General features: G+C 49.6%; 7 protein-coding genes across 7 annotated transcripts; 4 read left to right on the top strand and 3 right to left on the bottom strand.

Annotated features, from left to right (window-relative positions):
- Positions 1-116: 116 nt before the first annotated feature.
- On the top strand, positions 117-2,324 carry BO79DRAFT_189162 (uncharacterized protein). Its single transcript, XM_025680639.1, has 2 exons — positions 117-1,070; positions 1,124-2,324. Exons 1-2 carry the CDS (start codon positions 159-161, stop codon positions 1,946-1,948), a joined length of 1,737 nt encoding a protein of 578 aa, XP_025543183.1. The 5' UTR covers positions 117-158; the 3' UTR covers positions 1,949-2,324.
- On the bottom strand, positions 2,312-7,152 carry BO79DRAFT_235629 (WD repeat protein). Its single transcript, XM_025684496.1, has 2 exons — positions 6,751-7,152; positions 2,312-6,431 (listed from the first exon to the last, which is right to left on the bottom strand). The coding sequence occupies exons 1-2, from the start codon at positions 6,978-6,980 to the stop codon at positions 2,600-2,602; spliced, it is 4,062 nt and encodes a 1,353-aa protein (XP_025543182.1). The 5' UTR covers positions 6,981-7,152; the 3' UTR covers positions 2,312-2,599.
- Positions 7,153-11,174: 4,022 nt separating this feature from the next.
- On the top strand, positions 11,175-14,391 carry hmt1 (putative vacuolar ABC heavy metal transporter (Hmt1)). The gene is made up of 3 exons (XM_025689536.1): positions 11,175-11,745; positions 11,840-12,948; positions 13,009-14,391. The coding sequence occupies exons 1-3, from the start codon at positions 11,389-11,391 to the stop codon at positions 14,300-14,302; spliced, it is 2,760 nt and encodes a 919-aa protein (XP_025543181.1). The 5' UTR covers positions 11,175-11,388; the 3' UTR covers positions 14,303-14,391.
- Positions 14,392-14,865: 474 nt separating this feature from the next.
- Positions 14,866-15,962, top strand: BO79DRAFT_167401 (Mth938-like domain-containing protein). Its single transcript, XM_025679376.1, has 2 exons — positions 14,866-15,507; positions 15,612-15,962. Exons 1-2 carry the CDS (start codon positions 14,994-14,996, stop codon positions 15,806-15,808), a joined length of 711 nt encoding a protein of 236 aa, XP_025543180.1. The 5' UTR covers positions 14,866-14,993; the 3' UTR covers positions 15,809-15,962.
- A 252-nt stretch (positions 15,963-16,214) lies between these two features.
- Positions 16,215-18,356, top strand: BO79DRAFT_189151 (alkaline phosphatase). Its single transcript, XM_025680638.1, has 2 exons — positions 16,215-17,781; positions 17,835-18,356. The coding sequence occupies exons 1-2, from the start codon at positions 16,290-16,292 to the stop codon at positions 18,128-18,130; spliced, it is 1,788 nt and encodes a 595-aa protein (XP_025543179.1). The 5' UTR covers positions 16,215-16,289; the 3' UTR covers positions 18,131-18,356.
- A 907-nt stretch (positions 18,357-19,263) lies between these two features.
- On the bottom strand, positions 19,264-20,894 carry utr2 (putative cell wall glucanase (Utr2)). Its single transcript, XM_025689535.1, has 3 exons — positions 20,680-20,894; positions 20,177-20,614; positions 19,264-20,115 (listed from the first exon to the last, which is right to left on the bottom strand). Exons 1-3 carry the CDS (start codon positions 20,801-20,803, stop codon positions 19,397-19,399), a joined length of 1,281 nt encoding a protein of 426 aa, XP_025543178.1. The 5' UTR covers positions 20,804-20,894; the 3' UTR covers positions 19,264-19,396.
- Positions 20,895-21,167: 273 nt separating this feature from the next.
- On the bottom strand, positions 21,168-21,686 carry BO79DRAFT_64076 (uncharacterized protein). Its single transcript, XM_025689534.1, has one exon. It carries the CDS (start codon positions 21,642-21,644, stop codon positions 21,381-21,383), a length of 264 nt encoding a protein of 87 aa, XP_025543177.1. The 5' UTR covers positions 21,645-21,686; the 3' UTR covers positions 21,168-21,380.
- Between the last annotated feature and the right edge of the window lie 3,271 nt (positions 21,687-24,957).

Here is a 24,957-nt window from a genome sequence, read left to right as displayed (position 1 = left end):
GGAGGTATAGCGACCGGCAAAGTTTCCCTAATGGCCACGTGCCCCGAGCGGCTCCATGTGATCCACCGCGGGAGGGAGCCTTGGAGGAGCTTCCCACACCTTTCCATCTAACTACTCTGGAACCACCCATCAAAACACCCGCAAGCGACACTCGAGAGATGTCTGCGAGGTGGGAGAAGTTGCACATATCAAATCGTGCGCCTGCACCACTTCTCCTTTATAGATACACCCTTTTCAGAGATGGATATGAGTTGTACCTGACCGATCTCACGTATATTTGGTCCGAGCGTCCTAACCGCCAGCATATTCTGGGAAGAGCTGTTGAAGGTGATGCGACCATTGACCCCAGCCAAGACATAGATCAGTTCAATATTCTTTTGGAGAAACTAGGGGAGGCCCTACGCAATGATCCGGGAACCAGCACGGTGCTAAGGCGTGGACGGGAGAATGATACTCTACACCTGATCACCACAACAAGCCTACCGGCCCCACTTGAGCCTTTGAAATGGAATTTCTATATGGCGAGGGAGAAACAGCGCTTTTCAACTACTCAGCTGCTTATTCCGCTGATCAAGTCTGAGGCTTATTTGGAGTTGCGCCAGCGGGATCTAATCGAAGTGGTTAAGAAGAAAGATTGGCTGCTGTCAAAGCTATTCGATAAGCTTGAAGCCGTCGGGTTTGATCTCAGCACTATCTTCCCTAGTATCCCCGGACTCAGGACCAGCCACAAAGGTTCAGCGCAATCACAGGCTGCCAAGTATATCACTGGAGCGAGGCCTTTTGATGAGGAATCCTGGCTCGATGAGAACAACGCGATAACAGCCGAGACTGGATTTGCGTCCTCCATTCTGGAAGAAACAGAAGATTCCAATATTGATGATAATCTTCTGCTACTCGAGGATTTAACGGCGCCGTCAGATGGATGGTGGAGAAAAATGTCCACAGCTAACAATAACACCGAAGACGTAGATGCCAGGACTCCAGAGGACTCGACAAATATGGACACTACGGACGGAGGTTTGGAGACTGAAGATGATTTTGACGATGACGATGACGATGATGAGTTTGAGGTACGTACCTTTCCCACATAATGCATTGCCGTTTATTCACAAGTACATTTCAGCGACAAGAGACCCCTCCGAGACTCAGACTTCAGCCAAACCACCAAACTCCCCCTTCGGGGCCAGATGAGGGAACAGCGACAGAAAGCGAAGACGACCTTGAAGATCGGAATGGGGGACCAAGTACAGCGAGGCCTCGAGCACCACAACTCACTTCCAGAGGCCTTGCAACAATTGGAGGCAACAGAAAGCAACCAACGCAACCAGAGTCCCCCCAGACATCACCAGCATCAGCAGATGTCGACGAGAGGGTACCAACTCGCAAGGCTCCCGTACCCCAAGCAGATAGCGACCAAACAGCCTCCGAAACAGACGACGACAACAACAACGACAATCATCCCTCTCCATCACCCTCACCGCCGCCCTCAACCCGTCAAACAAAAGCCCGCGGCATAGGAATGATAGGTGGCAAGAAAGCCGAAAAACAAGCCTCTCCACCATCATCACCGATACCCGAATCCTCCAGTAAACCCCAGACAAAACCCCGCGGGCTCGGCGTCATAGGTGGCAAGGGCAAAGCAAGGCAAGCCTCCCCACCATCATCGCCGCCACCAGAAGCCGAATCATCGAGCAAGCCACAGGCCAAGTCCCACGGTCTGGGTGTAATAGGCGGCCGAAAGAGAGAAAACCAACCCACATCGTCGCCAGCAGCTACCGCAACGCAGTCCTCAGGACCTCCCTCTCCTGCACCGGCTCTGGACGATCAACCCGCGGAGCCGGAGAAAGAAGAAACAGAAGAGGAGAAAGCGGACAGGAAGCGTGAAGAGCTGAAGAGACAGCTTGAAGCGAAGAGCAAGGCGCCTGTGAAGAAGAAGCGGAAGTTCTAAGCTCTAAGCTTCTTTAGTGCTGGAGCTATCTCTTTACCAGAAGACGGATAGGATGGTGGTTGTCTCTTTGGACAGCAGTTCCAAGGGAGGTTCTTGCATAGACCTCGAGGACTTTAGGATGGCGATGATTGTACATACCAAGTCGATCGATCGATCTTAGAGAGAAGGGGAGAGATCTGGTCAATATTACATATTGTGGCCGGTATGATGGATATAGGGGGATGATTTCTGGACATATTGCCTGCTTGCTGTACATGTTGTGGTTGGGGAGCAAGAGACAGAGAAGCGCTCGCTATATGTAGGTTTTTCCTAATAGTTCCTTGAGTAGCTGAGATGGACAAAAAAGGTGGAGGAAATTTCATTGTCGTATTGAAACAGCATCTAGTATGTCACATTGATTCCAAGTAGCACACACATACACACAGACCACCACATCATCAACCACGCGCTATCAGACATACCAAGGGCGCCGCGCAATCTAGACTTCACCCGGAGACGCCAGAACCGACAACGATCGGGTATCTGCAAAAGCGCAAAATAGCAGGCTGAACAAACATAAAGAGAAGAAAAGAAAAAAAAAAAAAAAATCATCCGGATCCCTTGCAATAAATCACATCTAGATAGGGAGAACCAAAAGGTGCGTGCCTTGACTTAGCCGCTAAGCCCACTCATGCCTCCAAGACTAGTTCGCGGACCACTTCGACGCGGTTGACCCTGCTCACTGGGCGTTATCAATCGCACCTTTTTGGGTGACATTGTGCTAGTGGAAGCCCCGCTAGGCCCACCACTTGTTGCGGTGGTAGCTGTTGTGGAAGCGCTCCCGGCTGATGCACCGACGCCTAGCATGCCGCGAACTTTCTCGACGGCTCTGCTTTCTCCTTTCGTCCATGTGTCTCGTTTGATGAAGCCTACACCGGCTTTTCGGCCGGCAGTGTCACGTCTCTTCGATTCCTCTAGCAGGATGGAGCGGTTGTGTTCGCGACGCGGGCCAGGGCCGCAATCATGCATGCATCCTGGGGTAGCACAACCACCTTCGCTGATGGAGATATCGTTTAACCATGTGCTTATGCAAGCCAAGTGGCCCCCGTGGCCGCAGCCTTGGCACCAAGTCCAGAGAGTGGATCCTTTGGGTCGAGGGTGCTGCGATGGATCGGAGAGAAGAGTGTCGAGACGCTGTAATTCACTCTGGGGAATGGGTTCGGTTTTCAGTGAAGAATGTGATGATGAAAGTGCGTGTGATGCGGCCTCGGAGGTCAGTTCTGGAGTTGAATGGGCGGATGCATTTGAGAGCTCTGCAACCCACTCAGGTGGCGGGTCAAGGCTCATGCATATGGCGCATGGCTCCTGAGGAGTGTTACAGCGATGACAACGCGTATTATCGGTCTTTGGGTTTTCGTAAGGACGTTTGCATGTGAAACAAAACACGTTCATGAATGTGTCCCCCTGGGCGTATTCGTAGACTGCTGGGTAAGACGGGACACATAAAAGTCGAAGCTCGGCAGCTTCGATGTACATTGACTGGCGCACCAACTGCTCGTTGTAAGCTCTGAATATGTATTCCGCCTCGTCGTCGGGAAGAATCTTCTCGCAGTCCTTGAAAAGAATTCGTAGCTTCTGCAGTAAGTGTGCAGCAGACTGGATGTCCACGTGGTTTCCACTATGGTAGTGTCGAATTGCTTCTTTGAAAAGCATTTCAACGCTCCAGGGCTTGTTCGTTGTCACGTCAGGGCTGACGGGGACAGTCACACCAATCAACTCACTAGTTCCTCCACTGGCTGTCAAGTCGTTCTGCACTGGATCTTCATCTTCTTGACCTGGAGCATTCAGAGGCCGACTCTCTTTCAGAAGAGTAGGGGGACTAGACGGTCGCTCGAGGTGTATATGCTCTGAATCAGGAATACTTTCTGATGTCTCACAACCCTGAGTAGCTTTGTCAATTACAGGAATAGCCCTTGGGACTGACGCCTTGACTTCAGTATAGCTGTTACCAGGCTCTGCAGTAGCCGCTTCCTGGTCAACATCTCCGTCCTCGCGAGCCTCATACAGTTTCGCTGCTGAAGATAACGATGTGGCCATTGATTTGGACGGATGGGAGCTCTCTGTTGAGGCTGAGAACATGGGGAAGCTCTCCGAGGACTCATGCCGGTGGAAACCAGGCGGTTTAATAGGCACCATAGGAGATTCTAATGAGAGAACCTTCTTGGGAAAGGTCCTATAGTCGCGAATAGCTGCTTTCTTGTCCTCCAGTTTCTGGTCGTATTCGTCTACCTCAGAAGTCCCCTTTGAAGCGCCCAAATGCCAATCTGTTCTGCCAGAGATGGCTCGAGGTGCAGATCTTTGGTCTTCCCCGTTATCTTGAAGCACCGGAGCAGGTCCTGGCTCGGAGGGCAGACTGTCAGGTGGGATAGGGGCATCTTCACTTGCATCAGATTGACGATGCTGTAATTGATGGACTGGCTGTGGATCAATATCTGACATCGATGACCAATCATTCGACGTCATGGTGCCCTGATTAGAGCTGAGAACCGACGGTGGAAGAGGCTTCATTTCCGTGTTATCATTCAAAGATGTCATGTGCGAAGTCGAGCTGTCCAAAGACCCAAGAGGGGAGTCAGGCAATGGCTGCGCGAGAGGCGTCGTCATATTTGACGCGCTTTCAGAGTCTGTTAGTGGAAGCTTCAATGTTTCGTTTTCCACCACCCCCTTGAACATCCTGGTTTTCAATTTGTCCTGTCTCCCATCTTCGACCACCCGTGGTTTCTCAGAAACAGGACCCTCCTTGGATGATTTTTTCTTCATGGTGCGAGGCCCTTTGTCTAAGTTGCGACGCTGCTCTCTAGCTCTGGACTCGAGCTCTTGGACGACAGCAAATTTGATAATGCGCCAAGTTTGCGCTAGTTTGAGCAGAGAAACGTCCTCCGAGCACTGTGCATTGTGGTCTAGTGATTCGAGCATGGATGATAACTTATCCATGCGAACAGCATCAGCGCCATCGAGCAGAGCAGAGTAATTGGATGCCAAGTATTGAAAGGTATCTCGATCCATTGTAGCGCCGGGAATGCTTCCAACTGCTCCAATCTGGCGTGCCTCCGGAGGTTTCATCTTTGACAAAACCTTCTCTAATGGAAGAATAGGAATGAGATCCCCCACACCAGGCGGGGTACTGCCTAAGGATTTAGACGGCCGGACACTACTCGACTTGCTATGCCGATGGCGGATTGAAGCAAATGAAGTCTCATCGAGAACATCTTCTGCAGGGCTTTGACTCAAAACCTCACCACTGTTGTTCTCTTCATGTTGAGGGCCCACAAACTCAGTGGTGCTGAGACCTAGAGTACTACGTTGGGGACGTTTCTGGGCGAAGGCTAGGACTTCGCCGCTCGGGCTCCAAGCGACCGAGCAGGTCGGGCGTTGGTTGATAACCTGAGGAGCGTATCGGATATCAGTTTGAGTGAAGGCCCCAGCTTCACCTACTGTCCATAACAGGTCCTTGGAATGCCAGAGCAAGTCAGTAGCGTGTGCATCATACCGATCGAATTCGCGGAACGGTATGTGTGGCCTGCGAAGATCCCAAAGATGAACTCGCGGATCCTCCTTGTCGTAAGATGTCACTACTTGGGATGACTGCCAATCACCAGAGCCCTCCGGTTCCCTAGCCCACGACGGAGGACGCCATCGGACGTTGAGAACTGCCTGAGGGGTCCGAAACTGGAAGGTTGGCTTCTGTCGGCGTTCGGCAGAGGAAGAAAAATCCCAGACTTTCACTTGTCTATCTGTACCACCGCTGACGATGTGCTTCCCATCAGGATGCCAGTCTACCGAGAAGCACGGGCGGTCATGGGCAGTAATCCGCATTAACGGAGCACTTGACTTGCGGCAGTCCCACAGTTGTATCGCACCGCTGTCTGTTGCAGTTGCGAACATGACCCCGTCGGTTGGCGACCACCTGATATCCCGGACGGCATCACTGTTACCGTGGAACAGATCCAGGCTCCCACACACCAAGACGCCACGTTCCGCAGAAGCTGTCCGCAAGTCCCACATTCGGATGGAAGAATCCTGACTCCCCGATAGAAGCCATGACGCATGGTGCGGGTTGAAGGCTAACCGATGGACCTGGCGGCTGTGGCCCTGGAATCGGCAGCATTCCAAGCCAGTTCGGCGCAGATCATACACCACGATGCGGCCATTGGCCACCGCCGTGGCAATAATCTGGTCATATTCGCCATGTGACCACTTGACATCTCTCACAGTCAGCTGGTCTTTATGCCGGGCGGAGAGTCCACTGCCACCATGGTGGGTGGATGAATAACTGATGATAGCATTGCGAAGATTGAATTCCTCGGAAGAATGATCAGGCGAAACGCGAATGGTCTTCAGAATCTCCTTTCCGCCAATGACTGCATGTGTTCGCTGCGGGGAGATATCTAGAGCGGCAATAGGAATACCAGTCTTATGCGTAACAGTTTGGGATGCTCCAGGTCTAGTGGAAATGTTAACAGATCAATTTCTTTTCTTTTTCTTATTTTTTTCCCTCCCAGTATTTTGTCTGGCAAAGGTTCTCGCAAGAAGAAAGTGGTGCATGATCTAGCATAGAAAGCGCGTGAAAAGGCGGCGAATCGGATGAAACTGGAGGGGAGCCAAATAAAGAAGCAAGGGACAAAGCGGGTAGGGGGGGTCAGCTAGTAGTAAGGAAAACAAAGTGGGTAGCTAATAAAGAGTAATTTATGTAGGTGTGCTAAGGGAGGGGAGAGAGGGAGGGGGAAGGGGGGGGGAGGAGGAGGAGCAAAGGTGAGCTATACAATGACTTGGACCTTGTTGAACGGGGACCAGCAGACAAATCTGCACGACTTCCCGCCGTGTGCGGGCTAGGAGGTCGAGACCCTGAAAAGAAGGGCTGGGCGAATCTTGCCAGAGCACTGGCCGCGCGGTTGGAATATTTGTGACTCTGTTGCACGGGAGCTGGTGGTGGGGGAGGCGGAGGTGCTGGCGAGGAGCTGCCTCGGGCGGGCAATCGTGAGAAGTCGGACATGATTGCCAGCCTGGAGGTGTGTGTCAAGAGATCACTCAGCCACAGAACACGTTAACCCGAATGAGATCGGGGCTCCATCCTGGTAATCGAATGGGTTCCGATGACAAGTACAAAACTGTGATAGTTACTGAAAGGAGAAGAAGGAGGTGGTGGTGGTGGTGGGGAAAAGAGAAAAAAAAAATAAAAGGAAAGGGGGAGGCGGAGTTTGGGTGAGGTGAGGATGTGGATGGGCTGAAGTTCGGTAGTAAGTAGTGGTTTGTGTTGTGATGAGGTTGAACTGGTGACTTTCCAGCTCCAATTCCCTCACGGAAAAAGAACGAGTGGGGATGATTTCGGGCAGCCTGCACTATGCGAGTAAACTATGCAGTGGAAATTATACTACTATTTTGTAAACTTGAATTTTAAATTTTACCACTAATGGGATGTACATAAACTTGAAGATGGTTACCACTAACATTATAGTGATATATATTTGGCATCATAGCTAGCTAAGTACTTAGTACTAAGTACCTTGGTCAATTGTTACTAATACTTACTTGCTTCAGTTGATCAAAGCTCTCATGATTCAGATAACTACTGAATTTAGTTCTGCTACACCGTAAACTTTCTTCCATCATACTAATTATCTCTCTGCATAATCATGTTCATGAATAGTATAACCATAATTGTCCATTTCCCGTCCAATCCATAAACCCGCTTGAACCTCAGTTTCCCATCCGGGCCTTTCCTCCCCGATCGAGTCTAGTCCGGTTTCGGAGCTAGTGAGTACGCGCTAGTGGGTTATTAGGTAACCCACCCCAGCGTGGCAACACCCCGTGATGTGCAGCTCCTGAGTGGGTTTAGCGTGCCGTATCCTCTCCATAATGGTTCCTAAGTTCGTCCATCCTTCCCCCAGAATCAGAAAATGAGATGCGAGGTCCATGAGCAGAGTCAATTGACAAGCAGCGAATTCCAGGAAAGAAGGGCGAAGAACGTAGAATAAGAAAAGAAAAAAAAACCAATTTACAAATTCGATCTGTTCAGCTGATAACTCACAAAGTCAAAAGTAGACTTGTCTAGCCCCTCCCCTCCAAGTAGGGGAGTGTCAAAAGTACAGCATGGGGGCCCGTTCAGACAAACATTCAGCTATCTATCGACGCGTTGACGCTAATCAAGTGGTTACCATGGGTAAAGAGCAATCGAGTGGTTGGTTTCGGAGAACTGTTCTGGATGAACGGAAGGATGGACGGGTGCAGATTAGGAAAGGCTGGAGGAAATCCGACCTGCATGCAGGTTTCAAGGCGGTGTGTGAATTCATAACGGTGGATGGGTTCGATCGGCTCCAATGACGCTTACTGCTAACTCACAAAGTTGGGTTAGCTTTTGGCACTTGTTGACAGTACTACTTGGAGAGGGAGAGGAGACAGGGAGGGAGAGGTTACTACAGCTAGAGCTGTCGAGGGTTATTTGACCAACCCCCAGCAACGTGCTTATTTTGCAGTGTCCACCTATCGGAAGCTCTACCATGCAACAACAGAAATAAGTTACTCAAGCCTCATGAAACCGATAGGCAGTGGTAGTCATGTCATGTCTTACTTTTTTTTTTCACTTAAAGGGAGGGTGGAGGGGAGAGGCGCATCCAGGGCCGTACATTCCAGGCGCGGTTTTAGATCATCCGGACACTCGGGACTTGCTGGGTGGGACAAGCTAAAAGACTAGTACCAGGAATGACTCGTCGAAATGGCAATGGCGATGCATCCTCAACTTGAAGAACATGATCGGTTCCAGCCCTCCCCGCATTGTAGCGACCGACTGCTGGGTCATACAGCGGAGAGGAGGGGGGGAACTTTTTTTTGGTCGGGTGATAATAACGGACACCATGATCATGGTGTTGCGTTGCGTTGCCCTTGAAGCAAGAAATTCTCCGCCCTGTTCTCCAAACTAAACGGTCCAAGACTTCTTCTAGTGACTGCTGTATACTTTACCTTTCAAGTTAAATCGGATGAATTCTCTCGCCCACCATGGAGAAAGCGACCGGACCACATTTCCTTTTGAATACCGTCCCTGAAGCTGTCAGCCACCTACGGCACCCAAAGATCATCCCTCCTGCATGATTTTTGAAGGACTCGATCAATCAAAAATGATCCATGTTCATATATACTAACCAAGGGGGACCGGTAAGATCGTGGGAAGGGGCCAGCAGGAGTGATGTGTCCTTCTGTCTCTCACATCTCTCAAGTCTCAGCAGGCCAGCAGCAGCCATTCAAGGAGCTGCTCAGGCATCCCAGCAAACAGCTTTCCAGGGAATCCCCGGACGGCTATTTGCTGTTGCAGGCCAGGCCTTCCATCATTCGTCCGCTGCGGGTTACCTCTCGCATCGATCTGCGCCTCGCCCTCCTCCATCGAGATCTGTCACGACCACACTACTATCCTTACGCCCTGAGTTTTTCCCCCTCCTGTTGGCCTTTTCCCTTTGTATTTTTTTTAGTTTAGTTCAGTTTACAGTAAGTGTTTACATCTGAGCCCTGAAAAGATCGTCAATCTCTCTTGCTTCTTTCTCCTCTATCGAGGGTTACACAACGATCTCTACCCTTTCACTCACAGGTTGGCTCGCAGCTACCTACTGTACCGAGTATCTACCTGTAGCTGGTGGTAGTATGTACATAGTAACTTTATCGCAGTACGCAGTGGTAGTACTAGTAGCTGTGTGTAAGTAGCAGTATGATCATGTATGTATGCAACAAGTATGTCTCGCTCGAATCATATAGTCAAGCCCCAGGAGTTGGGTTCTTGTACCCCACAGTTAGTATAGCTGCTAGTACTCAACAGAGTAGTAAGTCAGTCATTTACTCAGGCTTCCATTCTTTCCTAAATGCTTCTTGAGGGTTCGTGACCGTCGGCGGCCGAATTGTCCTCAAGTCTCGAACCTTCATTCCAACCCCTGTTCCCATTGGGCACGAATCATTTGGTCAAATCCACCCCGACCCGAGAAAATGGCCATGAACAGCGCCTCAGCAGGTACTTGCTTCCTACTGGAATTGACAAACAGCTACGTACAACACTGTAGTTTGATCATTCATTTCAGCACACCGTCCTTTTCTCCGCCTTTTGAGAAAAAGACCAAAAAAAAAATAAACACATTTAATTTTTAATATTTTTTTGTTGTCTACTTTGGGCTGTTTTAGCCACACCTTGCTCCTCGACACGTAACATTTAAGCAATGGTGGGGAGGAACAGCATGCAAAGGAATATGGGGGGAAGAGGGAAAAATTAAATGAAAAAGGACGAAAATGACGAAAAAGAAAAAGCAAGAGGCATATAATAATAAACCTCCGATTTTGCATCTGATCATCCTCGAAGAATTTCACACCCCCAGAAATAAAAGAAAATGAGATAAAAAGGATCAAATGGAATAAAATAAAAGCAAAGCAAAGCAAACCGACCGTTGAAAGAGAAAAGGAAAGCAAAGAAGAGCGACTGACCGTTCCTATGATTTAAATAAATCATTTGTTTTAATTACAATCCTTCTTCTTCATACAAACTAAATAAATAAATTGATTTTTATTTTATTTGATTTGATCCCCCTACTCTGGTTCAGCTGGATCCGATTCCTATTTTTCGCCTTCCGAAGCCAACCAAGCTTGGAGTAGCTTTGGGTCCGGCTAGTCTGGGTTCTCGACTGCTGCTTTCGCATCCACACCGTCATTCTTCCTCGACCGTCCAGTTACTATTTGTATCCTCCAACGATCCTTTCCTCTCGCGTGTTGCCTCTTGCTATCTTCTCTTCCTGTCTTTCCCTACCTGCTCTTTTCTTTCTTCCGTCTTTCCCTCCTCCTTCCCTCTCTTCCGCTGGCCTCCCCCCTCCCTGCTGGGGCTTCTTTGTTTTCCCTGCTTGATATCATCTTCCCTGGTGCAAGTCTTTCCCGGATCTTGTTTCTTTTCACTCCTCTCTTATAGTTTCGGGATTAGCCTATCTGTATTCTTCTCCTGTACTTATTGAACAAAACTTTTTTTTTTTTATTTTCTCCCCCTACTCTTCCATTGCCCTTTTCTTTTCTACGAGACATTTTTATTTTCTTTTTTTTTCCTCTTTTCTTATTCCGCCTGTCGTTTTTGGTTAAGAGAGAGACATTTCTCCTCCATTCCTAAGCTTAATAGAAGATCGAAAAAGAGGCTACTCTTCCCACGTGTTTGTCGACCCACCCCCAGTCCATTACAACTTTTGGCTCCTTCGATCGCCAAATATTTCGGAGCAGCTTTCGCCTCCTACCATCCTATTACAATATATCCCCGTCATCTCACGAGTGTGGACCTGTCGCATCTTGCGGTCTTCGGCGTCAATCTAGAAGAGGAAGGTGGTCGCTAGGTCATGGAAATACCTTAAATGGTCTTCTGATTCTATATCGGCCAATTGGGAGGACTGCACATCATGGGTTACCAACACGCAACTCGCGATATGGTGGCGTATTTGCGCATCGCATCGCCCATTATTCTGCTCCTCATATTTGTCGCCTCCTTCATTGCGAGCTCCATTGTCACGGCTAGAAATGCGAACAAGAACGCCAATGCCGTACATACCGGCCCTGGTGGGCGACCACTCCCCAAACGGTCCCGGAGTACAATGACCGTGATCAAGGCACCGCAAAAGTTCTCAGAACGCACAAAACTGTTGTTCAAGTGGTTGTCTGTCGGAGTACTTCTGACAATCGCCGCGGATGGTGCCCTTAATGTGGCCCATGTGATGATCGCAAGATCGGAACACTGGTGGTGTGGCCAATCAGTGGTGGTAAGTCCTCTGCTTTGCCTCAGCTTTTAGTTCTGACCCAAGCTTGGGTTGGAACCTCAAGAAACGGGAGGGACGTAGTCGCTAATGATACTAGATCTATGTCGTGGGCTCATTCTTCGACTACGCGATCATACTCGTCTCTTTGTTGGATACAAACCCCTCTCCAACCTTCGCCCAATTTATTCCATGGCTAGTGGCGATTCCGATTGAACTGGGTATCTTAGGCACCTCCCTCTCCATCTATTCCGACGTACACCGCGAACCTGTGGTTGGGAACCCTGTTGGTGGTCGTCTGAGACAAGGCATAACGCCGTGGGAGTTAGCGGAGGTAGTTCTGAACTGTGTTCGGGTACTGTTCCTCATGGCTATGGTCATGTCCTACATGTTCAATACGATCAACTTCAACTCCAAAAGGGCTCACGGCCACGTCAATGGGGTCAATGAGACCACGGGTTTACTTAACGGCCACCACGCAGAAAATGGGAATGCCTACGGCTCAACGAATGGTCACGCGCAGGCTTCCAAGCCCGCCGATCCGTGGGTTCGCCCGACTACTGTTCCGTCGACTAGTTGGTGGGAGTATCTTAGCGGTTACTCACTATTCTTCCCATACCTATGGCCATCAAAATCTCGTCGGTTGCAGATAGTAGTGGTCATTTGCTTCTTGCTCATTGTACTGCAACGGATCGTCAATGTGCTGGTTCCTTACCAGGCAGGTGTCATCACCAACATGCTCTCCAAGCAAGATGGCGAATTTCGAGTTCCGTGGTCCAACATTTGCCTCTACATTCTCTACCGGTGGTTGCAGGGCAACCAGGGTCTCATCGGTTCTTTGCGGTCTAATCTATGGATACCTGTGAGCCAGTACTCCTACATGGAGCTCTCGACTGCGGCTTTCGAGCACGTACATGGACTGAGTCTCGATTTCCACCTTGGGAAAAAGACGGGTGAGGTGCTATCTGCCCTGAGCAAAGGTAGTTCAATCAACACATTTCTCGAACAAGTCACCTTTCAGGTCGTCCCTATGTTGGTTGACCTCTGTGTTGCGATCGTCTTCTTCCTTGTCTTCCTGGACGCTTATTATGCGCTCGTGGTAACTATTGTCACTTTCTGCTACCTCTACGTCACCGTGCGTATGGCACAATGGCGAGCGGAAATCCGCAGAGAGATGGTCAACAAGTCCCGGCAAGAAGATGCCGTTAAGTAAGTACACAATATCACCGGTTAATACTCAATTTTGTGCAAAGCTTATAGTATGGCTAGGAACGATTCTATGGTCTCCTATGAAACCGTGAAATACTTCAATGCGGAGGACTATGAGTTTGGCAGATACAGAAATGCTGTGTCTGACTTCCAGAAGGCCGAATACCACGTTCTCTTCTCCCTCAATCTGCTGAATACATCGCAGAACACAGTTTTCATGCTAGGTTTGCTGATTGCATGCTTTATCGCGGCTTATCAGGTATCGTTAGGACAGCGGGATGTTGGGCAGTTTGTTTCACTCCTCACATACATGGCCCAATTGCAAGGGCCCTTGAACTTCTTTGGCACCTTCTACCGTTCCATCCAGTCAGCCATGATCAACTCAGAGCGGCTGCTGGAACTGTTCAGGGAACAGCCCACCGTGGTCGATCGACCCAGCGCCAGGCCCCTGCCAGTCTGCAAGGGTGATATCATGTTCGAAAATGTCGAGTTCTCATATGACACCCGGAAACCAGCCTTGAATGGGCTGACGTTCCGCTGCGAGCCTGGGACAACCACAGCTCTGGTGGGTGAGTCAGGCGGAGGAAAATCTACTGTTTTCCGTCTACTCTTCCGGTTCTATAACGCGACGAGGGGCCGTATTCGTGTAGATGGGCACGACGTGGAAAGTATCAAAATCGATTCGCTCCGAAAGCACATCGGAGTTGTGCCGCAGGACACGGTGCTCTTCAACGAGACATTGATGTACAATTTGAAGTATGCCAATCAGGACGCGACGGATGAGGAGGTCTATGAAGCTTGCCGTGCTGCCAGCATCCACGACAAGATCATGTCCTTCCCCGATGGATATAATACTAAGGTCGGTGAGCGCGGTCTCCGACTCAGCGGCGGAGAGAAGCAGCGGGTTGCCATTGCTCGGACCATTCTCAAGAACCCGCGAATTATTCTTCTGGATGAAGCGACTGCTGCGCTGGACACAGAAACCGAGGAGCACATCCAGGGCGCGCTGTCAAGCCTTTCCCGTGGGCGGACGATGCTTGTCATTGCTCATCGACTGAGTACCATTACTACGGCGGACAGAATAGTAGTCTTACATGAAGGCCGAGTGGCTGAAAGTGGCACTCACGATCAATTGCTGGCAATGAAAGGCCGGTATGCCAGCATGTGGCGTAAACAGATTCGTGCCCAGAGGGCCGCCGCGGAAGCCCAAGTGCTTCAAGATCGCGCTCAACGCTTGCGTAGCGCATCTACATCGGGTGCCGCCGATGATAGCTCCAGTCAGTCCGACGAGGACCGGAAGCCGGCCAACAAGCCCGGTGACGATGGCCGCAAAGGACAGGAGACAGCTCGGTGAGCACTCGGTAGGTCTAGCTAGCCAAATTCAGACGGAGACGCCTCTGCACCCGCGTTGAACGTTTGTGAATGACGGGGTGGGAGATATAGCATCTTATTGGGTTTGACAGAATCTCCCGGGGCTATCTCCCCCTTGTAAATGCTCCCTTAGGGGCAATTGCATTTCAAGCGACTCACGACTACATGACACATTGTTCACTTGTCATTTTATATCGAACATCAACCTCGCCCCCTTTTTCTTTTTTCGGTAAGGGACGTACAAAATGGTTGGAACCGTGAATAAAAATTATTAGACTAGTTGCATTTGACACACGACATCTACGATACTGATCGATAGCATCCTTTAGTATTTAATTCCATAAGATTCTTTTGTGTATCTTCGTCGAACCTTGTAGTATAATAGAACCTATTTACATTGCTGCGAAGAACGTTTACTATTTGCGGGCGTTCCATTGGCCAATTGCCGCCAGGCCGGGGTTACATTGCCTGAGGCAGTCAACCTCCGGATTCTCGATTTCCCAAGCTCGGCTGCTCCGCTCTTCATTTCTTCAGACAACGGATACTGCCAACTTCTTCGACTCGCCTCGAGAACCTCACACGGTCGGATGACTTTACGGTCTTTTTGATACTCTATACTCACTTAGAAGAAAATAGAGGCCTTTGCAGTATTACACAACACCAAACGCCTAATAATGCACCCTCCGTCTCCCCAACTTCTCCGCGCCTTGCGCACCTCTATCTCCCCCAACTGCGGCGCCAGCGCAATCTGCACACAACTCGCATCTCGCTCAATCTCCCCTCTCGCTCGGATTACCCCCTCCACCCTCACTCTCCACCGCTACAACAGCAACGATGCTCGCCCGACCCGGATGATCCCTCGTGCTCACAGCGCAAAGCCCTCCAGCCGAGACCGCGGCCCGCCGTCCAAGGAAGACACCCAGACGGACTTTGGTGCACTCAACGTGCTAGGCAATATCCCCGCCCCGACAACCGCTATCGACGCTACTCTAGATACGGGATTTCATCTAGACAATGGCGTCAAGATCACCGGTGGGAACGGAGTGTTCCTTGTTGGCGGAGAAGCCTTTGTCTGGCGGCCGTGGCAGGGTGCTGAAGCAGGGAAGAACAGTATGGTCAATCAGAAGGGCCAGTTTGAGGTCCCGGAGCATGCGTGGGGAATTTTGGATCTTGTTTGGCCTCGTCCGGGTATGTTTTTGCTTTTGTTTCTTCTCTTGGCTACGGGGGTGGTTGTGTGGTGGCCTATGATTTTGGGAATGTGTGGCTAATTTGTGGCTTTTGATGCTGTCTAGATATGTTGATTATTGGTATGGGAGAGACTGTGTTTCCTCTGTCGCCGGAGACCAAGAGACATATCAATTCTCTGGGAGTTCGGGTGGAAGTGTTGGACACGAGGAATGCTGCTGCGCAGTTTAATTTGCTGGCTACGGAGCGAGGTGTGTCGGAGATTGCTGCGGCTATGATTCCGATCGGTTGGAAGGGGAGGTAGAGTCTTTTTTGAGCTGGTGTCTGAGCGGTCATATTAGGGGTTATTGGACCCTGGATACTATGGGGCTACCCGATGGCTCGCTGTGATATTTTGGGGGTACCGTTGTGTATGTTATTGTTATCTTGGGGAAGTCATCTCCCTTTTAGAATGTCCCATCCACTCTTGTATGTATGTATAATAGATAATGAGATTTACTGTCATATTAGCCTAGTGTTCATGGTCTAGTGCTGTATAGCATCACTAGTGTCAGAATCCATGTGACGTCGACGGCGATCCCCGGGCGGCGCGATACCCGAAACAGCAAGATAGTGGCCTGGACTAATCGGGGGTTAGCTCAGGCCAACAAGTGCAACCCCGGACGATCTTCCCGCCTGTTGCTCACCTCCTTCTGTCCAACCTCCCATCTCTCCTTTCATGTACTATTCTTCCCCGTTCATCTGATTCTTCCTCCATCCATTCTTAGAGGGCCTCTCACAACACTATGGCGCGTGAAGAGCCTCTCTTGGCCCAGCGCCCCTCGTCTGACCATTCCTCCATTCGGAATGCCGAGGAGGAGGACGCCCTGCTAACCGGGATCCGCACCGACCGTGACCGACGCCGCAGATGGAGCTTCTGGAAAGAGCTCGGCCTCTTCACCTGGGCCCTCATTGCCACAGTAGCTGTCATCGTCCTTTCCGTCGTTTACCAACATGAATCCAATCGAGGTCCAGATCGCTCCAAAGATCCCTGGACGAAGCCCGCTGGCAAACGGAACCTTATCTTCATGGTGTCCGACGGCATGGGCCCCGCTAGTCTGTCCATGACCAGGAGCTACAAACAACTCACACAAGGGCTCCCCGCTGACGACGTCCTTGTCCTGGACAAGCACTTTGTCGGTACCTCTCGTACTCGATCGAGCTCCAGCCTTGTGACGGATTCCGCGGCCGGTGCGACAGCTTTCTCGTGTGGTCATAAGAGCTACAACGGCGCCATCTCCGTGCTTCCTGACCATTCGCCGTGTGGCACCGTCCTCGAGGCTGCCTCCTTGGCTGGTTACAAGACGGGGCTGGTAGTGACGACCCGTATCACCGATGCGACACCGGCTTGCTTTGCTTCACATGTGAATCTCCGACAGTACGAAGACCGGATTGCGGAACAGGAAATTGGGGAGCACCCGCTGGGCCGGGTGGTGGATCTTATCATGGGTGGAGGTCGGTGTCACTTCCTGCCCAACTCGACCGATGGAAGCTGTCGGGGCGATGACCGTGACCTTGTCGAGCTGGCGAAGGAGGGTGGATACCATTACATGGATGATCGAGCCGGGTTCGACTCTCTGAATGGAGGCACTGAAGGCAAGCTGCCACTACTGGGGCTCTTCGCGGAGAAAGACATCCCCTTTGAGATCGACCGCCGCAGCCAGAATGACGTGTACCCCTCTCTTGAGGAGATGGCTCGCACCGCCTTGACAATTCTCAGTCAGGCTACCGCCGACAGTGAGCAGGGATTCTTCCTCATGATTGAGGGCTCGCGTATCGACCATGCTGGCCATGGAAACGACCCAGCTGCACAAGTCAATGAAGTCTTGGCATACGACAAGGCCTTTGCGGCCGTGCTGGAGTTCCTAGAGCAGGACTCGACTCCGGGAGTGGTCGTGAGCACCTCCGACCACGAGACTGGAGGCTTGTCAGTCGCACGTCAGCTACAGCCCGAATACCCCGACTACAAATGGCTTCCCGGTGTACTCGCCAATGCCAGTCACTCTTCGGAGTACGTCAACAAGAAGCTAGTGAACTATCTTGCCACCGAAACGGACGAAGATAAGCAGTACAAGTTCGTCCGCAGCCTCATTGAGAACGACCTTGGCATCACAGATGTCACGGACGAGGAGATCAACGCCGTTCTCGATCCCAATTACCCATATGACCCCCAGTACGTCTTTGCGGATATTGTCAGCCGCAGGGCTCAAATCGGGTGGTCAACCCACGGACATTCCGGTATGATACCACCATCCAAATAACCCCCGTCAATCACAAACTAACCTCATCAGGTGTCGATGTTAACATCTACGCCTCCGGAAAACTCGCGTTTCCCCTGGCGGGCAACCACGAGAACACCGAAGTCGGCGACTTCCTGGCCGACTTCCTAGACCTAGACCTGAAGAGCACGACCAAGAAGCTCCTCTCCTCCGACTACTGGACCATGTCTTCCGAAGATAGCCCCTTTGGCTGGCTCGGCGACCCTCTAGGCGAGGATGTCCGAACCGAAGGCTTAGACACCTACCACGGCGAGTTCCGCAAGCGCGGACTCTCCGAACGAGGCTGCAGCTGTGGCGAGAGCCACTGAAGCCGATACACTTGTCACGATTATTTCTATAACGTCTAAATCGTCAATCATGAATCATCCATCTTGCCATTTATACAATAACTTTTGACAAATGATGATTTAAATTAACAATGTTTGCATAATACTTTGGTGAGGGTGTTTGGCGTTAACCACAACCAACAATCAGTTTTATATGACTTATCAGAATGCTTTTTTCTTAGCCTTTAATATATCACTTTCATCACCGATAGCAAAACTACGTATAATGCATAACATACGTATAACCATTTAAGTGTCCATGATATATTATCTCATCACTCCCCCAATATCTTACTTATATCATACTGAGTAAAATATCAAAGCATCACTCATCACCCCATTCATATCCGTGGACCTCTACCCCACCAACGACAAGCTCGCAGCAGTTCTCTTCCCACCGGCATCCCAAAACAGCAATCCGTATCTCTCCCTCCGCAATAGTTGATACGAAATCAGTTGATACAGCATTATTTCATATGGCTAACTCCGTAGCAGCGAGAAGACATTGTGTCTACATCGGGGGTAGGGTGGATTATTCCGATGTAGATGGTACATTTCTATTGTGTTTTATCCTGATTCAGTAGTATATTAGGTCTGATTTAGTTATATCAAAGTGATTGGTAGTTGATTGGTGGGTGATGGGTTGCTTAGGAAGAGCGGGCAATTAGTAGTGGTAGGGTTGGTGATGTTGAGAGTGTGTATTTGTATGTTGTAAAGCCTTTTTTTCTGTCTCAATGGGGAAGAGGGTTGGGGGTTCCCGACGGAGAGGGTGTAGCTACTTGTACGTTGCAACTTGTTCTTCGGTATCATCCGGTAAAATAAAGTGATGTACATTAGTCCTATTTCGGTATTCGCTTGTCTGCCAGACCAAATAACCCATTGGCATTCAGTAATCTACCATGCAAACACCATACCAGGGAAAGAGAAAATAAACACGTCCAACTACCAGGCACCTGATTACCCAGCGGAAAAGGGGTATTAGTATGTGTATTCAAGTCATGTTCATGACAGAGTAAAAACGCAACCACCCAGGCGCAGTCATAAGAACCATAAAGACATCCAATGGGGGCAAAAACATAAAGTACAAGATCCGATCAAAGACGGGCGTTCGGAGCGCCAGGTATAGAACAGTAAAGAGGATTAAGAATGATAACACAAGTCGTAAAGGAGGGTCATGCACCGAGAATCGAGCTATGTGAATAAGAATATCCAAGAAGTGAAGATGATGGTTGCTTGTCGAGTCTCTCCTTAGAGAGCGACCAGAACGACAACTGCGACCAAGGCAGCAAAGAATGAGCCTCTCATGACTCGCTCATTCTGGGAGGGGGCACCGCTCGTGTCGGTGCTACTGCCCTGGCTGAATCCAGAAGAGGTACTTGAGCTGCCACTAGTGGTGCTGCTGCTGCTGCTGCCTGGTACGTTTCCTGAACCTCCCTGGTTCTCAGGAACCGTGCCGTTAGTTCCGGAACTGCTGGAGTCGCTGGCACCGAGATCCATGTCGAGACCGGTGGCGCCAAAAGATGCAAGCACGGTGTCATTGTTGGTGATCTGAACCGATTGCTGTAGCCCGTCCTTGTTGGTGAACATGTACGACTTGTTTCCGTTCGAAACAGTGCCGTTCGGGGCATCGTAGCACTCAACCGTGATGTCGCTGAACGTGGCGTAGTAGTAACCCTTGTCTTTGATGTCCTGGCTGTCCCAATCGATTTCGCCACCAGCCCACTCAATGGTTCCGGGTGCATTGCTGGCTTGGCCGGCGGGCCACAGGGAAAGCTGCATTCTGGACGGGGACTGGGGGTATTGGTAGCGCTGAGCAGTTTCGTTCCAGGTCGATTCCTTGGTGAGAGTCCGCTTGACCTGACCATCCACAGACCAGGTAATCGCATCTTCCTTCCAGTCGATCTCATACTCATGCCAATCATCGAAGGTATCACTTCCGTTGACGGCATCCTTATCGCCGTTGTTGTCTGCCCAAGGCATGTTAGCAGCGGGTCTTGAGAATTGCGTTTGGTACGATGGTAGGCTTACAATTCAGAACACCCTGCCAGTAATAGTTGGTCTGGACATTGGCCAGATCCGCACCAATCCACTCAAAGTCGATCTCGTCCTTGACGTCCGAAAGCAGGATGAAAGCCGTGACGACACCGGCACCACGGCTGCTCTTGACTTTGCCGGAAATCTTGCCATACCAGACGTAGTGGTTGTTCGCAAAGAGGGTACCAACGGTGTTCTTGGGCATAGTGAGGAGAAGATTTCCATCGTCCAACTTGGGGTAGCCGCTGTAGACCCAGTCGTATTCGGACGCATTTCCGAGGTATTTGGTGTTCAGCGCGGCACTATCGAGAGAGTCCCACTTGTAGGTCTTGCTCTGACACACGGGCTCACCAACGCAAGAGTCCAGAGAGTATGACGAGATGGGGTCGCAACCACCCAAGCAGTAAGCACCAGTACCGCACTGTCCATATTCTAAAAGAGTATTAGCGGATGAGGTAATACCACATAGGGCTAGATTTGAAAAGGGACCAACGCACGAGAGCAGCAAGGATACTCTTCGGGGCACTGAGAGCTGGTACTGCATGAAGGAGGGGACGAGGCAGCCCAGACGGAAGTGGCGGCCAACGAGGCCAAAAGAATGGAAGAAGTGTACCGCACCATTGTGGCGGACAGGGTTCAGTGAAAGACCTGAGAGCTAGGAAGTAGATGCTTGTATAGCTAGACACTAGAGATTGGTCTGGAGACGTGCAAGACAACACTGCAGAGGGAAACCGTTAGTTTATTAATAGTAATTAAGGCACAAAATTCACTGGCTCTAATGTTGGCTGTGCCTGAGTGGCAAAGGAAAGTTAGGGCGTACCAAAATTCAGTCTTGGCTTTTCTCTTTACCGCAGTGAAGGATAAAGATACCGGTTTCTATATAAAGACGGCGATAGAATTGTATGATGGGGAATCCAATCAAAAGTTGCGCCGATAATGAGGGACCGCGGGAAATTCGGGGAGGTAATTATTCTTATCGCCGTATCACCGCCGAGGGAGAGATGGATAGAAAAAAGGATGAGGAGTACTGGGCAGGAGAAAGAGTGAAGAGAGCAGAGGAAGAAGAAGAAGACGACGACCGGGGAAGAGATGTCGAGTAACGATAGAACGAGCCCGGGATTGTGCCACGAGTACAATGAGGAAGGAAGTCACCCGAATTGGGGAGGAGGAATAGGAGGAGTCATATACTATATAGCCTCTAGTACTTGCCTAGAAAGTCGGCGCTCTTCACTTTCTGTCTCTCCTCTCGTTGTGGAAGGAACGGTTCAATGCGAATGCGGTTCCGGTGGGACCTCATAGCCCACCCGTCAGGTAATTTCACCTTGCTGGTAATGCACGGCCTCATACGGCGTATTCGGTTTCCAGCAACAGCAGCAGCAGCAGCAGCAGCAGCAGCAGCACGAGAACCTTTCGAGAACGTTGTCTGTCCCCCTCTTTCCCCCTCACGCAGACGGAGAGACATCACGGGGGTTTTCTATCCCTTTGTTTAGATTAGCTATCCGAGTAACTTGAGATGACCCAGCTGAATAGGATGCCCTCTGACCACATCTGGCATGTTGTTGGCCCGATGATCTGTTCGGTATCTCAGGGTCACCTCTCCCACCCCCAGTAGTGACTGACCCTGCCTGATAAGGGCCCTCGGACCGACCACAGCGAAAGGTACAGTAAAAAGCGGTATTTACCATCACGGTACGGGAGAACTTTCCATGCAGGATCCGTCGTTCTTTCTGGATTGGGAAGCTTTCAATGGACGAATCCCTGATCTGCCCCGGGACCCCTACTAGTGCGCTAGTCTCGAAGCAGACCCTGCCCCACTCCGCCAAAAGTTAATTCCTCCGTGGATTTCTGCTTTCTGCTTTCTGCTTTCTTTCTCTTACACAGCGAGTTCCTTATCAGCAGGCGCTGCTTTGGGCCACTAAGCACCCTGAGCTAGAAACTAGTAGTTGAGTTACTCGTCTAGCGCTGTCCTGTCTGTCCCTGACACTGCAACAAAACAGGGAAATCCTTGGGGTTGATCATGGAGAAGGGTGCGCTCATCCACATAAAACTAAAAAAACTCTCCCCTTTTTTTCTTACCCTTCTTCAATCTTCCCCAGACCCAACCAAGGGTGTTACTAAATCTCGTGCTCGCTTAACATCTTCAAGAGCAACCAAATATCCCGCAAAGCCTACTAGGCAGGTATCTACATAGCCCAAGTGTCCCCATCCCACTCCCCATGTGGTTCCCCCCTATGACTAAATCCACAACAAATAAACCCCGGTTGGTGCTCACTCGGTCACCCACAATGTCTTAAACCAAATGGGCCTTGTTCCTCGGAATCAAGTCAGCAAACGGAAAAGTCCTATCTACTAACTACCGGACTAGTTAGTTCTTGAGGGGAAAAAATAAGAAAAGAAAAACTGGTTCGAGTTGACAGCCGGTCATTCCGCGCACCCAGATAAGAGATCCAAGACATGAAAATTCATTTAGTCGCGAACGGTCAATTTTATTCGTCTGCCTAACCAGCTGATGATAATAATAAATCTCAAACTTACAGAGTACATATACATACATCACTTACACAGTATGTTCAAATCAGGAGAGCGAACAGGTCTCTTGACCAACAATGACCTACCGCAATCGTCCTTGGAAGCAGGGCTGGTTGTTACACCAACGGGGCGGCATCCTCACGTTGGCTGCGCGCGCGCATGCCGGATTATCTCATCGCCTTGATTTCTATGAACCTGCCCGAATCGGAGGGGATTTCATCAGATCAGGAATTCGGCGCGCGGCACACGACAGTCTCCCGTGGTTCATAGATAAATAACTAAGTAACTAGCTCGTGGATTGTCTGCTCTGTCAGGGGGCCAAGCATTGGCATGAAGATATGAGCAAAATTTTGAAAAGGTAATAATACACTGTAAACAAAGAGAAAAAAAAAAAATGGAAATAAAATAATAATAAAAAGAAAAACCAGAAAACAAAGCACCCGGAAGCTTGGGATATTTTTAGCCGGGGATGTCTTTGCCACAAAACAGCCATGGAATGTGGCTTCTCTGACAACATGTTTGCATGATGAAATCGGTCGGATGAAGCAAGCAAACAATAGGTTGCGGGTTACGGGTTGCCGGATTACAATGGGGAAAAGAAAGAAAATGAAAAATGATTTCAATCCCATCTGACTTCTGAATACAATGTCATGCTGCCCTGCTCCCCCTCCCCGTTCGTGGCTCCATAACACCGTTTATCCACAATGACACCATATGTGTCAGTCATCAATCTAAAACCGAGACCCGAGTAACTAATTGAATCCACCAACCCCGACTGCGGACATAAGCAAAACTAACACATCTGAAACCGTGAATTAATTCGCTACTTAAAACATATGATGTAGTTAGATAATTTATTATATTAGATCATAGATTAATTTCATTATTGGGGCAATATTGACGGGAGTAATCCTTATCATTATCTAGGTAGATACTAACTAGTATCGTATTCTGTTCCATATCTGCTGCAACCTCCTGAACAGACGACTAGTAGGACAGTGCTAGCCTGCTAGACTAGGTCCTAAAATTGAAGCGGGAGGATTGGCATCTTCTCACCCCCCATTGGAGACCCAAATCACACACCGCATCTACTGAACTTTATTCCCCAGATATCTCTCTCCTATTTGCAGAACACTTCCTCCAATGCAGGGGTAACTTGCTTGGTTTTCTTTTCAGTAAACTTTAAAATCGCTGCTGCACCGGCTCTAATTTCAAATCTACGATGAGAAGGTGAAGCTCGGAGCACACACGCACACAATTGTCAGCAGCTGTTCCTGACTATCTACCTCTCCAAGCTAGCTAGTTAGTTTGCTAGTTCTGGTTCCATACAAAGTATAAACAATAGTAATAAGCCCCCCCGCACATGGAAAATCAGGTACATAGTTACAACCCCCCTCGTCTAATGAGCAGCTACACCACACAACATAACACGGAAAAGGCAACAACATAACGATCAGACCCTAGATCAGCATATACCCATATGATGTATACATTTCTCCCATCTCTCGCGAGTAAGTAAATATGAAGCTTACATCACCCATTGCGAATACCCATTGAATGAGTATGCAAGGGGAGAGTGAGTGGCTCAATGCATTCAGGTTCATGAATGATTAGGCCATGTGGGGTGGAGGAAATGATTGGAGGAACATACAGATAAGAACCTAATTATCTGGAAAATGACATGACATGTCTTAATCTTGATATGATCCAGCGATGGAACAGTTGTGATTGCGGATATCTAGATACCGGTCGGGCTCTTATGTGGCGCGATTGGCTGCATGATGATCATCGGCCGAGAATAATTGCGATGTTTAGACTACTTAGGTTATTGTGAACCCCGGTTGATGGGTGGCTATGTGATGGGTTTGTTTTGTTGTTTTATGGATTGTTGGAAGGGTATGGTTTGGTGAAAGTGAGGCTATTTTATTGCTATTTCTCTCCATACAAGCTTAAATAGATGTCAGGTGTTGGGTTATGACACATTCTGCTGTTTGCTTTGGTCAGTTTGCTCTGAGTACAGAATGTGTACAATCAGCTTGAGTGAAATATAGTCCATGGAGATAAAATACTTCCCCGGACAGCATCATATAATCTTACCCTAACTACACTTCTCGCCACTTTACTAAGTAGTCCATCAGTAATAGGTTTCGGGCTGCCAATCTGACTGTTGATGTTATAGCGTCAATGTATCCCAGTATGATGGAGGCATATCCTTGTTACATCATATGTCACCCACAAATATATGG

The sequence above is a fragment of the Aspergillus costaricaensis genome (genome assembly GCF_003184835.1).
Source record: "Aspergillus costaricaensis CBS 115574 unplaced genomic scaffold BO79scaffold_5, whole genome shotgun sequence".
Lineage (NCBI taxonomy): Eukaryota > Fungi > Ascomycota > Eurotiomycetes > Eurotiales > Aspergillaceae > Aspergillus > Aspergillus costaricensis.
Note: the sequence above shows the minus strand (reverse complement) of the source record. Positions and strands in the feature narration are given on the sequence as shown.